The 11,746-nt window shown below is 56.4% G+C and overlaps 1 protein-coding gene across 5 annotated transcripts in view; it reads right to left on the bottom strand.

Annotated features, from left to right (window-relative positions):
• Positions 1-627: 627 nt before the first annotated feature.
• Positions 628-11,746, bottom strand: part of SFSWAP (splicing factor SWAP) — a 66,626-nt gene continuing 55,507 nt past the window's right edge. For 4 of the 5 annotated variants that reach the window (XM_072953371.1, XM_072953367.1, XM_072953368.1 and 1 more), the window contains 4 exons: positions 10,685-10,810; positions 2,511-2,666; positions 1,335-1,407; positions 628-974 (listed from right to left, as the gene is read on the bottom strand). In XM_072953371.1, coding sequence (XP_072809472.1) covers positions 909-974; positions 1,335-1,407; positions 2,511-2,666; positions 10,685-10,810 — 421 coding nt within the window. In that variant the 3' untranslated portion in view covers positions 628-908. The remainder of the gene's footprint in view (positions 975-1,334; positions 1,408-2,510; positions 2,667-10,684; positions 10,811-11,746) is intronic. The other variant, XM_072953369.1, reaches the window with a different exon arrangement.

Below are 11,746 nucleotides of genomic sequence, written 5' to 3'. Positions count from 1 at the left end.
CCCACCCCTGCCCCCACTGCTCCCTGACTCCACAGCGGGGGTAAGCGTGAACCTCGAGGCCCAGCCTGGAAACCAGGCGTCATTATAATTTCTGTAGAACAGCTTAATGTGTCTCCAACCCTGAAATGCTCATCCTGAACAAGTCTGTTACCGATAATGGGGGAAGGAAATGCATCTCGACGTCTTGATTTTATTGAAGTCAACAAACACCTCCCTTGCTAGTGTGCGGGGCCCCGGTGCCAGCTCTGTCTGCTGCGGAGGAAACGGTCTCCTGTCAGTTCACAGGACGCTCTGGAAGATGAGCTCCGGAGCGTGGCGGGGGGCCCTGCGGTCGGACAGCGCCCACCAGGCGTCCTGCCGACGATGCCGCCTGCGCCTGGGGCCTGTCCCCACTGGACTCTGGGGCCCGGGGTCTGAGCAAGCCCGGCGAGCAGGTTCGACAGCTCAGGTGACAAGCTGACGTGCATGTTCAGACGGCAGGGAGCACCGCGCTCTGACTGCAGCCAGGGGTACAGCTGCGCCCACAGCCACGTCGCTAGGACATCCACGTGACAAGCACTGGGGCCAAGGACAGGGGACAAGCAGTAAAACTCACAGGCCAAACAAGGAAGAAACGGCCACAGCTACTGGCTAGAAAAGGTGTTTTCCTTCCATTTTATTTGATAATACATTTTCACAGAAACATGATATTATTTACAAATATACAGGTAAGAGACTGCTGGTCAAAAATCTTAAACTGAAAATGTCATCAAAAGTTAATTTACAGAACCCGCCAGCTGTCCAGGGGCCCCGGGAGGGCGCGCACGGGCCTGCGGGAGCGGGCACCTCGGCTCTGCCGGCTCTGGGCTCCCCGACGCGGGAGCCCCGGGCTCTGTGCCACGGCTGCCCCCTGCCAGGGCCCGGGCGTCTCAGGAGGCACTGGTCTGCATGTTTTTGGAAGCCGCGAGCATCGCTCTTACTTTGGCCATGAGGTCCTGTGCAGGGAGAGACGGGGGACGTCTGTGGGCTCTGTCAGGACTCGGGAAGGACGGTCCACACGGTGAAGCCGTTTATGAAAGTGTTAGTGGGTAAGGACCCTGAGGAGGCTTGGGGAGACGTGCTGGTGGCTGTGACCACATCCAGGGGCAGGGCGCTGTCCCCCCACCGCTGGGTCCTGAGGCTGGCTCACAGGCCACACAGCTGCCCCGGGAAGGGAGGGTCAGGGACAATGGCGACACCACCCGCCTCTGGGCGACCAGCCCAGGACCCCGTCAGTCCCCCTGAGACTAGGAGACAGACCGTGAGAACCAGCCCCTCACACAGACACAGGGGGACGAGAGACCACCCCGCCTCACCTGAGTGATTTTGCTCTGTACGGAAGAGACGATTGCCGAGGAGATCTGACCGTCTTTTTCCTGAGAAACTCCCCTAATGCAAGTAGAGAGAGGTCAGAGGCCTAAAAAGCCACTTGATTTTGTTTCCAGTATCTTAAAAAATCAACATCATATACATGTATTTTACTTTTATATTTTATGTAACATACATTTGAAATATTTCATAAAATGCAACCTAACTCAAAAATATTTTCATATGAACATTACATAAGAAACAAACTGACAAAAATATGGAGGAAAGGACAGAAGCAGGAGGCGCCAGGGGCCGCCGCCCGGACCCCCGGTGGGGAGGTGACACAACCGTGGGCCGGGCCTGCGATCACGCACGTCCTGCCTATAAAGACGCTACAGCGTAGATTCTGATCCGCTGCAAGTTCTGGTTTTGGGGGGTGCCTGGGATCCACACTTAGGAAGCGACAGGTCTACAAGCAGGGATGGGAGAACGGGTCCCCGAGGACGCCGACCCCGCCCTGGCTCTGGGTGGGGCCCCGGCTTCGTGAACAGGGCTGTCTGGCGAACGCCTCCCGACAACCACGGGTGGCCGGTCAGGGGGAGCCACTTGTGCCGGCCAGGGGACGCCTGTGTCTACGCGGCTGACCAGGGTGACCCTGTGACAGTCAGCGCGGGATCCGACATTCCTGCAGCCTGCACGTCAGAAGGGACGGCTTGGCCCCCGCCTGCTCTGGCTCAGTGAGGGATGGGTGGACAGGCGGTTCTACGTCCCCATGACCTGGACCCCGGGGCCTGCGCCCGGCTCTGACCACACTGGGCTCCGTGGCCCAGTGAGGACGCCGCAGCCATCATCAGGGTGATGAGAAATGCCGGCTGGGGGAATGGCTGCTGTCTCCGCTGCATGGTTTCCCAGCTGCCTGGACAACAGGAAGCCTGCTCGCAGGAGGGGCCTGCCCCACACCTGCTCCCGGGCTCCCTCTGCCCCGGGCAGGGGCAGGGGCAGGGGAGGCCGCTTCTGTAAGGGTGCTGCCGGGGCTGGGCCCTGGTTCTGGGGTCCTCAGTGCCCACCTTCCGCTCACTCAGAGCCTGGGGGACCCTGGAGGAGGATGTGGGGGGACTGCAGCCCGCCCCGTCCCGCACCCCATGAGAAGCGCCCTGCGGCCCAGCCGTTGGGGGGGGTGTTACCTGGAGCGCTCCTGGCTGGAACCCCGACTCTCCACGGGAGAGATGCTGGCTGAGTGCCGGCGCGTGGCCTGCTTGCTGGGGGAGGCTGGCTGAGACCCGGCCTTGGACTTGGTCCGGGACCGCGAGCGTCTCTTCTTCTTCTTCTCGTGGGGGCTTCTGGAAGGAACGCAGGTTTAGACAAAGGCACACGCCGGCTCTGAACGCGTTTCGGGGGCTTCCCAAGGGACAGCTGGACAATTCACCTTTCTCTACACGTTAACTCCTTTTAAAAACCATACATGACTTATTTAACTACAAACTGATGGATGCAGCAAAATAAAAGCTGTGCAGGAGTGAAACGCAGACCACCTTCCCCGCCTGGCAGTCCTGAGGCCGGTGCCTGTGGGGCTTAAAACAGTCAGCACTTCATCTGCGTTTAAAATCCAGTAGCCAAGCGCTGTTTGTGCTGCTTGCTCATTTACGCTGAGTAAACCGGAATTTCCAGTAAGAAATGGGAAGTTATTAAAAGCACCGCACGCACAGAGCCCAGCGTGTCTGCCCTCCTGGTGCGCAGGGGACAGGCCGATGGCAGAGCGCTGGGCACGCTGCCCCGGGCCGCCAGGTTAGGGCCCTTCTCCCTCCACAGCCGTGCCTCGCTCAGGGCCTCCCCTCTCCAAGGCCTGCCGGTCTCACGTCAGAAACGCCCCCAGGTCCTCCTCCCCCGGGGACCCACGGCCTGCACTCACCGAGCCCATTCTGCTCTCTTGCCCAGACAGCAGCCCCTGCGCTTCCTGCAGGTCTGACTCCACCCCACAGCCTGCCCTGGGACCCCCTTCCCACCCACTAAACACAGCGAGAAAGACAAGAGGATACTTGTGGGCGGTGAGAGCGCCGGCCCAGCCCCCCGCCCTGTTCCTCCTGGGACAGGCCCTGGTCACCCACCCTCTAGGAGCCCCGCGCAGGTCAGCTGGGCTACTCTTTGCAGGGAAATGTCATCACCGACAGTTTCTGTTGTCTCCCCTCCCTTCCCCCTCCAGGGAAATCCCCAGCCGTGAGCTGCTGGGTGAGGGGACAGGAACGGGACCTTGGAAGGCCCGCTTCATGTTCCCCACCTGCCCGCACCCTCGCGGACAGACCCTCAAGTCCTCCAGTACCAGCGGCATTAGTACAGAAACCCTGGGGTCACTGCCTGCTCAGCTCAGACCCCTCTTGGCTCCTCAGGACTGGGGTGGCTCACAGCCCCTCCTGACCTGGAGGCACCCAGGGCCTGTCCACGCGCCTCCTCACCCCCTGGACCAGTTCACCTGTCACCCTGCCCTGCCGCGCACCAGGGCATTTCCTTGGTGCCCCCGCCCCTCAATCTGCGGAGTGCGGGTTCAGCTCCAGGGCCTCGACGAAGGAAGGAGGGGCGCAGGCTGGTCCCACCCCCGGCGGGGCGTGGCCTCCTGGCTCTGCGTCGAGGACCAGAAGGCCCCGGGAAGTGCGTCCCTGGACAGCCAGGACAGGGCGGGCCAGGCAGGAGAGGCTGTGCCTGGGCTGGGTGCAGGGGGAGACTCACAGAGCAGGCCTACTTCCTAAACTGCGGAGGTCAGGTGACTTCTAGTGTCTGTAAACCCATGGCTGGGATTTCACAGGAAGCAGCATTCCCAAAAATACACTATTTAGCAGCATGTGAAGTCCGTCCGAATGATCTAAGCCCCCAGTCTGGCCAAGCTGCCGTGGCTGACGTCATAAAAGGCAGGCGAGCCCTCCCGAACGGTGAACCAGGTTCACGAGCACGACAGCCTGACCTCACGTGACAAAACCTTCTAAGCATTTGCTTAAGGAATTAAGTGATCCTTTTTTTTGTTTTTTAAAACCGAGGCGTGCTGTACATCCAGCAAAACACAAAGGTCTCACGTGCTGTCCGCTGGGCTCTGGCGAGGTCGCAGACGCAGTGAGACGCAGACTCGTCACGGTCGGGAGAGCCCCAGGAGGACCCCCGCTGCTGCTTTCAGTCGCCTGCTCCCCCTTCCGCACCGCGACGGTGCCCGCTGCTGTGATGTCTCTCACGTAGCTGAAGCCTGTGGGTAAACGGGAGCTTCTGCCCAGTGGTGTCCCTGTGGTTCCCCGGGAGGGGCTCGGTCTCTGCGCTGTGGGGAGGACCACACTGTGGATCTGCTGTCCTGTGTTCAGCCTCTCTCCTGTCCACAGACACTGGGGTTGTTTCCAGTTTTTGGCGACTGCAATCAAGCTGCTTTTGTGGTCAAGTGCTGATGGTGTGTGAACAGCTGGGACGGGCGCAGCCGGGCCACGGGGCAGCGTGTGTCTAACTTCACCAGACACTGGGCGGCTCCCCGCGTGGCGCCGTCCCCGCCCCCGCCGCATCGCAGCCGCTCACTCGCCAGTCCACACTGAGTATGGTCCAGTCTTGCTTCCAGCCCTTCTTCCCGTGTGAAGCAGCGCCCCGCTGGCGTTCAACCTGCGTTTCCCCGAGACGCCGACGGTGCTGAGCACCCGGTCCCGTGCTGGCCGCGCTGCCGACCTGCACATACTCTTCTACGCAGTGTTTTCCTTGCAAGTCACCTGCCCCCTTTCTAACTGGGTTGTCTGCCTGGAACTGACGCAGGCCTTTGTCAGAGATTTCTCCCAGTCTGGGGCCTGCACTTCCTTAACTGGGCCTTTTGAATGAAGTTTTAAATGTCAACGAAGTCAAATGTATTATGTTTTTCTCTTAAGGCGGGGTTTTCTATGCCCTTGGGAATCTCTGCCCCCTCCAAGGTCATGAACGTCCCTCCTTGTTTCCTTCAGAGACCAGACGGCTCCAGCCTCCACGTTCAGGCCCGTGATCCATCGTGAGTCCCGCCCGGCATCCGGGGTACACGGCACTGTTTCCTTTCCGTTTTGACACCCAGTTGTTCAGTCCAGTTTTGCCGAGAAGACTTCCCTTCCTCATTCATCGTTTGGACTCCGTGCCTGTTTCAGGTGTATCAGGCACGTGGTTCACTCCAGCTTCCTCAGGAGCCTGCAGTTGGCAGGACAAGTCCTGCAACGGAGTCCTCGAGGCTGTTCTGACTGCCAGTCAGTTTGCCGGTTTCTGCGGAAAGGCCCAGGGAGCGCCGACCGGGACCGCACGGGGTCTGCAGGTCAGTCGGTGGAGAAGGGCCACGTAAGCAATGTGAGCCTTCTGTCCCGAGAAGCCAAGAATGTGGGCTTTCTCTCCATTTACTGAAGTTTCTTAAACACATTCTCTGAACTGCTTTGCGGTGTACAGTGTAGGGAGATCCTGCATTTATTTGCTCACGTTCACCCGTAAGTAGTTTGTTTCGTTGAGGCTGTTACGAATGGCATCGTCTTCAACTTCACGGCTCAACTGTTCGGAGCCAGTATATAGAAATAAACTTTACCGAAGTCTTAGGATGTTCCGTAGTTACGCAGAAAGGCCACTTCCTTTTTCCCTTTGCGACCTTTTGCCTCTATTTCCTTTCCTCCCATTGCATCGCGGAGCAGACGCCCTGGCCTTGTTTCCAGCTGGCGGGGGAGCCCTCGGTCTTCCACCAGCAAGGGCGGCGTTAGCCGTGGGGCGTTCAGAGACGCCCTGTCTCTGAGGGAGGACATTTCCTTTGCGGGGGGTGAACCGTGTCAAGCACCTTTTCCGTTTCTGCTGAGATGTCACACGCTTTCTTCATTTATTCTGTGGATACTGGGAATTGCAATGGTTGGTTTGATGGTAAAGAACCTTCCATTCCTGAGGCAGACCCCACTTGGTCTGGACGTATCACCCTTGTAGGAAACTGCTGGACTGAAACCAGCTAATATTTTGCTACAGACTTTTGCATTTATGCTCTTGAGGGCGTTAGTCTGTGAACACACACGTATGGGAGCCACGCATCCACGTCCCCCCAGCGCAGACACGCCACACTGCACACACGCTCACACTCCCTTGCCCATGGCAAACACACACCACGCACGCACACGGCTCCAGGCTGGTCTCAGGAGGTCAGCTGAGACGGGTTCCCTCTCCCGTCTCCTTCGAAGTGTCTATAAAGTTGGATCCCCCTTTCCTTGAATGTTTGTTGGACTTTACTGATAAAAGCCGTCTGGGCCTAGGGCTCTGCGGAACGGTTTTAGCAGACATGAGCTATGCAAACTCCCTATTTCTGCTGCTGTCAGCTTGGTGGTTTGTTTCTTTCAAGCCATTTCCACCGTGCCCTAAGTGGTCAAACTCCCTGGAATGAGGTTTGCTCCCTTACCGTCCTTTCCACGTCTGTAGGGTCTTTCACTCCTGATCGGTCTAGGATTCACCACTTTTTGATCATTTTCAAAGAACCACCATTCGGCCTGACTACTTCCCTCTCTGGTCTGTTTTCTGTTCTGCTGATTTCTGACCTTTTCTTATTTCCTTGCTTCTACTTGCTTTGGGCTTACTATGTGCCTTTTTTTCTAGCTTCTTAAGATGGAAGACTAGAGCACAGGGTTCAGACCTTTCTGTTTTCTATAAACATCTGAAGCCACCGACTTCCTTCTGAGCACAGCTGCGCCCACAGATCTGAGTATGTTACACTTTCATTTCAGAGTATTTTCTACTTCCTCTTGTGAGTTCTTCTTTGACCTATGGGCAATTTAAAGTGTGTTAACTTCCAAGTATTTGGGCATTTTCCAGACATCTTTGTAGACTTTTGTCCCTAAAGCCACGTGGTAAGGGAGCCACCCCACACCCTCTGAAGCTCTCGGAGCGCCCCGGGCCCACTCGGGACACGGGCCTGACCTGACCCAGCCTGGAGGCCGGCCCGTCCCAGGCACCCTCCGCAGGGACGCGCACACTGCGCCGCAGGCGGCGGTCTCAGTGGGTCACCAGTGCTGGTCTGCTGTCTCCCTTTGGTCCTGTCAGCTTTTGTCTCAAGTACCGTGAAGCGCTTTCACTCAGTGCGCACGTGTAAAACATTACGCCCAAGAAGAGCTGACCCTTGTATCATTAGGAAATGGCCGTCCTTACCTCTGCACCACTTCTACACGTTACCTGGTTTCCTATTAAGACAGCCACATCACCTTTCTTATTAGCGCTGTATGGTGTATCTTTTTCTATCTTTTAGATTTTAACCTATGTGTGTATTTAAAGTGTCCTTGCAAGCAGCTTAGTATTAGGTTTTGCCTTATAAAGCAATCCAAAATCTCTGCCTTTTAACTAGAGTTTTAGTCTACTTACATTTAGTGTACTTATTTGTATGGATGGTGTAACGATCTTCATGTTTTCTACTTGTCCATTTGTTCCTTTTCCCTCTCCCCACTTTTCTGCTTTCTTTTGCATTAATAAAGCACTTCAAGGTTCTCCTTAACATTCCCTACTGGTTTTCTGGCTATTTTTTAAGTGGTTGCTCTAGGGAATTACGATATGCATCCTTTAATTGTCAAAGTCTGTGAATTATCACCCCTTCATGTATAACGTAAGAGCCGTGTAGCAGCAGCATGTTCCCGTTCACTCACTCAGGCACTGACCGACGTGCTCGGCGCCGTGCTGAGCAGTGGGAATTCAAGGCAAGCCCCCCACAGCCAATCACTTGTTATCTGCTGTCGTAAAGTAACTGGGACACCCTGCTGGAGTGCACTGTGATACGATTTGGCTAAACACTTTCATGAATTTTACTTTTAAAAACATTCACCACGCCCAGAACTAGATTTCTCAACATTCACTAAAAGGAGCCAGGATTCCTAGGAGACACGGCTGAGCCCAGGTGTGCGGCCAAATGCGAGACAGTGTCACCACCAAACAGCACGTGGTGGTGCAAATGGACTGTCACACAGCAAATCAAAGCCCAAGTCCACAGTGACACTGAAACGAAGAGGGGTGGTCTTCAGAGAAGGAGTGAGGAGAGAGCTGCCGGCAACATGACGTTCACCCTGCCCCAGGGTCCCCCGCAGGGTACCTGTTAGTTCACAGCGGGAAGGTACGATTACACGGCAGATGCAGCCTTAACCAAGCGCTCGAACTCAGCACCACTGGCCATGGGGCAAAGGGACACTGTGTGTCCCCTGGTGTGATGCAACAGGAGGTCATAGGACATCAGTGTCTGGACAAAAGTGTTTAGCACGAAAGTCGCCAAGAGGACACAGTGCGACTCGTGCAACGTGGGACCTTCAAGGACACAGCCAGCCCAGACTTGTCAGAGTCCTGAAATACACACACACACACACACACACACAAAGGAAGGAGGAGAGAAGGAGTGGGGACTGAGGGAGGGAGAGGGAGCCAGCGAGAAAAGTGCACGTGGCAGAATGGTAACACTGTGGGTGGAGCCGGAGGCACGGTGCTGGTTCACGCACTATTTTAAACACCAAGTACCATTTTCCAGTAAGGTAAGAGACCTGCGGGAAAAACAAGGCAGTGAAGGAGGCACCTGCAATCAGTTTGTAGGAATACTCCCTCGGGCCTGGCAGGAGGCGCCTCCCCCAGTCGGGGTCACGTGACCCTGCCCTGGTGGGCGAGTCCGTCACCTGCTGCCACACCAGCACAGAGACCCCACCCCTACTCTGGGCAGAAGGGTGGAGGGGCACCGGGGTCTGACCTCCGGCTAGCACAGCTCGCCTGCTGACAGAGCACACCCTGGCCCTACAGACGGCTCGGGTTTATAATCAAGACCACTAACTGCACACACACTGCCCTGCGGCTCACGGCTCCCCGAGTCTGGCCACAGCTTTAGTCCTGTCTGTCAGTGAGTCGGACCTTAACTTCCTTTGCACGCTTGCTGAAGTCCTGGTGGCAACACAAGTTCTGAGGAGTCCTAACACACCACCGCCTTCCCCAGTGATGTCTCTTTTCATGCAAAGGTTAATCTGGGGGCAAAGCAAGAACTCTGACGTTACATCTTCTGCTATAAGGAATTTCTTTTATTTAAAAAAATTTTTTATAAGGAATTAATTTTAGATCAAGCCCTTTATCTACACCAAAGTGATGATAAATTTCAAGTATCAATTACTTGCATAAGGAATAAAACTTAAAATGGACTTCAACTTTCACCATATTATTCTGGCCCAGTCATGTATGCTTAGCGTGGGAGTTCTGCGGCACAAAGTGTAATTTATAAACAGAGTGAGTTTGTACAGGAAGCCTTGCTGAAATCTACCAGCTTTATAGCTCCTTTGCTGATGTTTCTGTTGAAAGAGAGATGACATTTTATCAGCTGACGGGCCCAGCGCATAACTAGCCAGACTGCAGGGACATTTTTCAGGCAGCAACGCCTCTCAGAACTGCTCCCGCTGTTGCAAGGCTCTTGCTGATGAAGGGGCGTCTCAGAGGCTGTGCACGAGTTCGTCTGGTGACAGCTGGGACACCTGTAACTCGGATCTGTCCTTTGGAAGGTTCTGGAACCCTGCGTGTCCGATGCACACACTCAGCAGCACAGTATTATGAAATCCGGGACTACACTGTGCAACACCTGCACCTGCCTTTTCTGGGCACCTCAGCCCTCCTTGTCCACCCCCCAAGAGCCAGGGCCTGCGTTGACTCCAGGCAGGGACACAAAAACAGAGAAGCCCTCATTTTCGGGGACAATGGAAACAGAAGTCAAGATGTGTAAAGCATGCAGGTGGCATCACTCAGGCTGGACGGGACAATGCTCAGACCACGCCCCTTGGCCGAGAGGACATGCCCACTGGTCTGCTGGCTGTGACCCCGGCTCAAGGTCCTCATGCCCTCCCCCCCCAGCTGAGTGGGGGTGTCGAGGCCTCCATGTGCGAGGTCCGCCCCGAGCTCTCTCCCGGGAGGGACAGCTGGGGGCCTGGATGTGGCACAATGGCTGGGGCTTCTTCCCCAGAGACATGGGGGCCGGCCTTGCTCTCAACTACACAGGTCTCTCCCAGTGGTCAAAGCGTCAGAGGATGGACCCTCTCTCCCTGCTCTCAGGCCCCACGAGGACAGTGCGGCCCTTTCCTGGAAGCTGTGGCCTGGCCACCAGGCAGCAGCAGGGATCCACCTGAGACTCAAACTTCTGGTTTTCCTTGTCACTCGTCCCTGTGTGTGGGGGTCCAGAGGGCACCCGGTTCCAGCACGGGAGAGCTCCCTCTGCATCTGAGTTCCAGAGCCAGGACCACCCTGCCGGGACCACTCAGGCTGGCCAGAGCGCCACTTCCCGACGACCTACAGCTCTGTGTTAGAAATGTGTGCGCCAGGTCACCCCGTCCCTTCCAGCAGATCCGCGTCCGTGAGAACCGCCGCCTACCTGGACCGGGTCCGCTTCCTGCTGACTCCGGGGCTGTTGCTCATCCGGTAGGCGGTGGGGACACTTCTGTCCTCCCGCCGTCTCTCGGGAGAGTGCGCTCTTCTCCGAGGGGACCGGGACCGGGACCTGTGCGGAGGAGGACAGGTGTTTCAGTCCTGTGTCGGGGGGGGGGCAGGGGAGCACGTCCACCACTGAGGCAGCCGTCAGCCCTGGAACGAGCCCGTGGGGGCCCCGCCTGCCCTTCGAGGCCCGCCCCAGCCTCACTCCTCTGCTGACGCAGCACTGCGTCCGCGCTCGGAGGCGGAGATGTTCCCCTCTCCCGTTGTAGGACGCTTGTCACACCAACGCCAACCCTCTACCCGGGGCACTGGAGGGGAGCTCCGTGCTGCCGGTCCAAATGGTCACCCTAGGGCCGGATGTCCCGCTGCGGCTCGCGGCTCACGGGCCTTTTCTCTTCCTTCCTTTTGCCTTTGCCCACCTGATCGCTTTAAGAAATCCCCAGCTCATGGATGTTGCTACCAAATTAGGTAAAGGAAAGGCCCTGAGATTCAAGTGAGCTGTTTCTACTTGTTTTGAACACTGGCAAGAGGAAGAAACCAAAGCGTCATGAAGTCAGAGGAGGACCTGGTGACTTCTCTCATTCACACTCATCTCACGGCCTGCTGGCCTCCACGTCTGCTGGCGTGACGCCCGAACCTTCAGTCCAGTTCACACCGGGCCCTCCTCATGAACGTTCCGGCTAAATAGTTGTTTGTGAGGCTTCCTGGAAACAAAATTACCCACTAATATTTTACTCTTCCTTTTCAAGTGCCAGACGAGGACTGTTGTATTCACGCAGGGCAACCGCAGCCCACGGACTGCGGCACGCAGCACTCCAGCGTGAGACCCTCGCCCGCAGGGTCAACGTCCTCAGCACAGCACTGCTTGACAATGGGTTCAGGACTCTTATTTTAGTTTTTTGTTCCTTTGGTGAAATTACTGTTTAGGGAAGACCTAAAATAAGCAGAAATCTGGAAAAAACACTTTCTTTCCGTCCCGTCTCTATGACAACCCGCTCAAAAA

Source organism: Vicugna pacos, chromosome 32 (genome assembly GCF_048564905.1).
Source record: "Vicugna pacos chromosome 32, VicPac4, whole genome shotgun sequence".
NCBI lineage: Eukaryota > Metazoa > Chordata > Mammalia > Artiodactyla > Camelidae > Vicugna > Vicugna pacos.
Note: the sequence above shows the minus strand (reverse complement) of the source record. Positions and strands in the feature narration are given on the sequence as shown.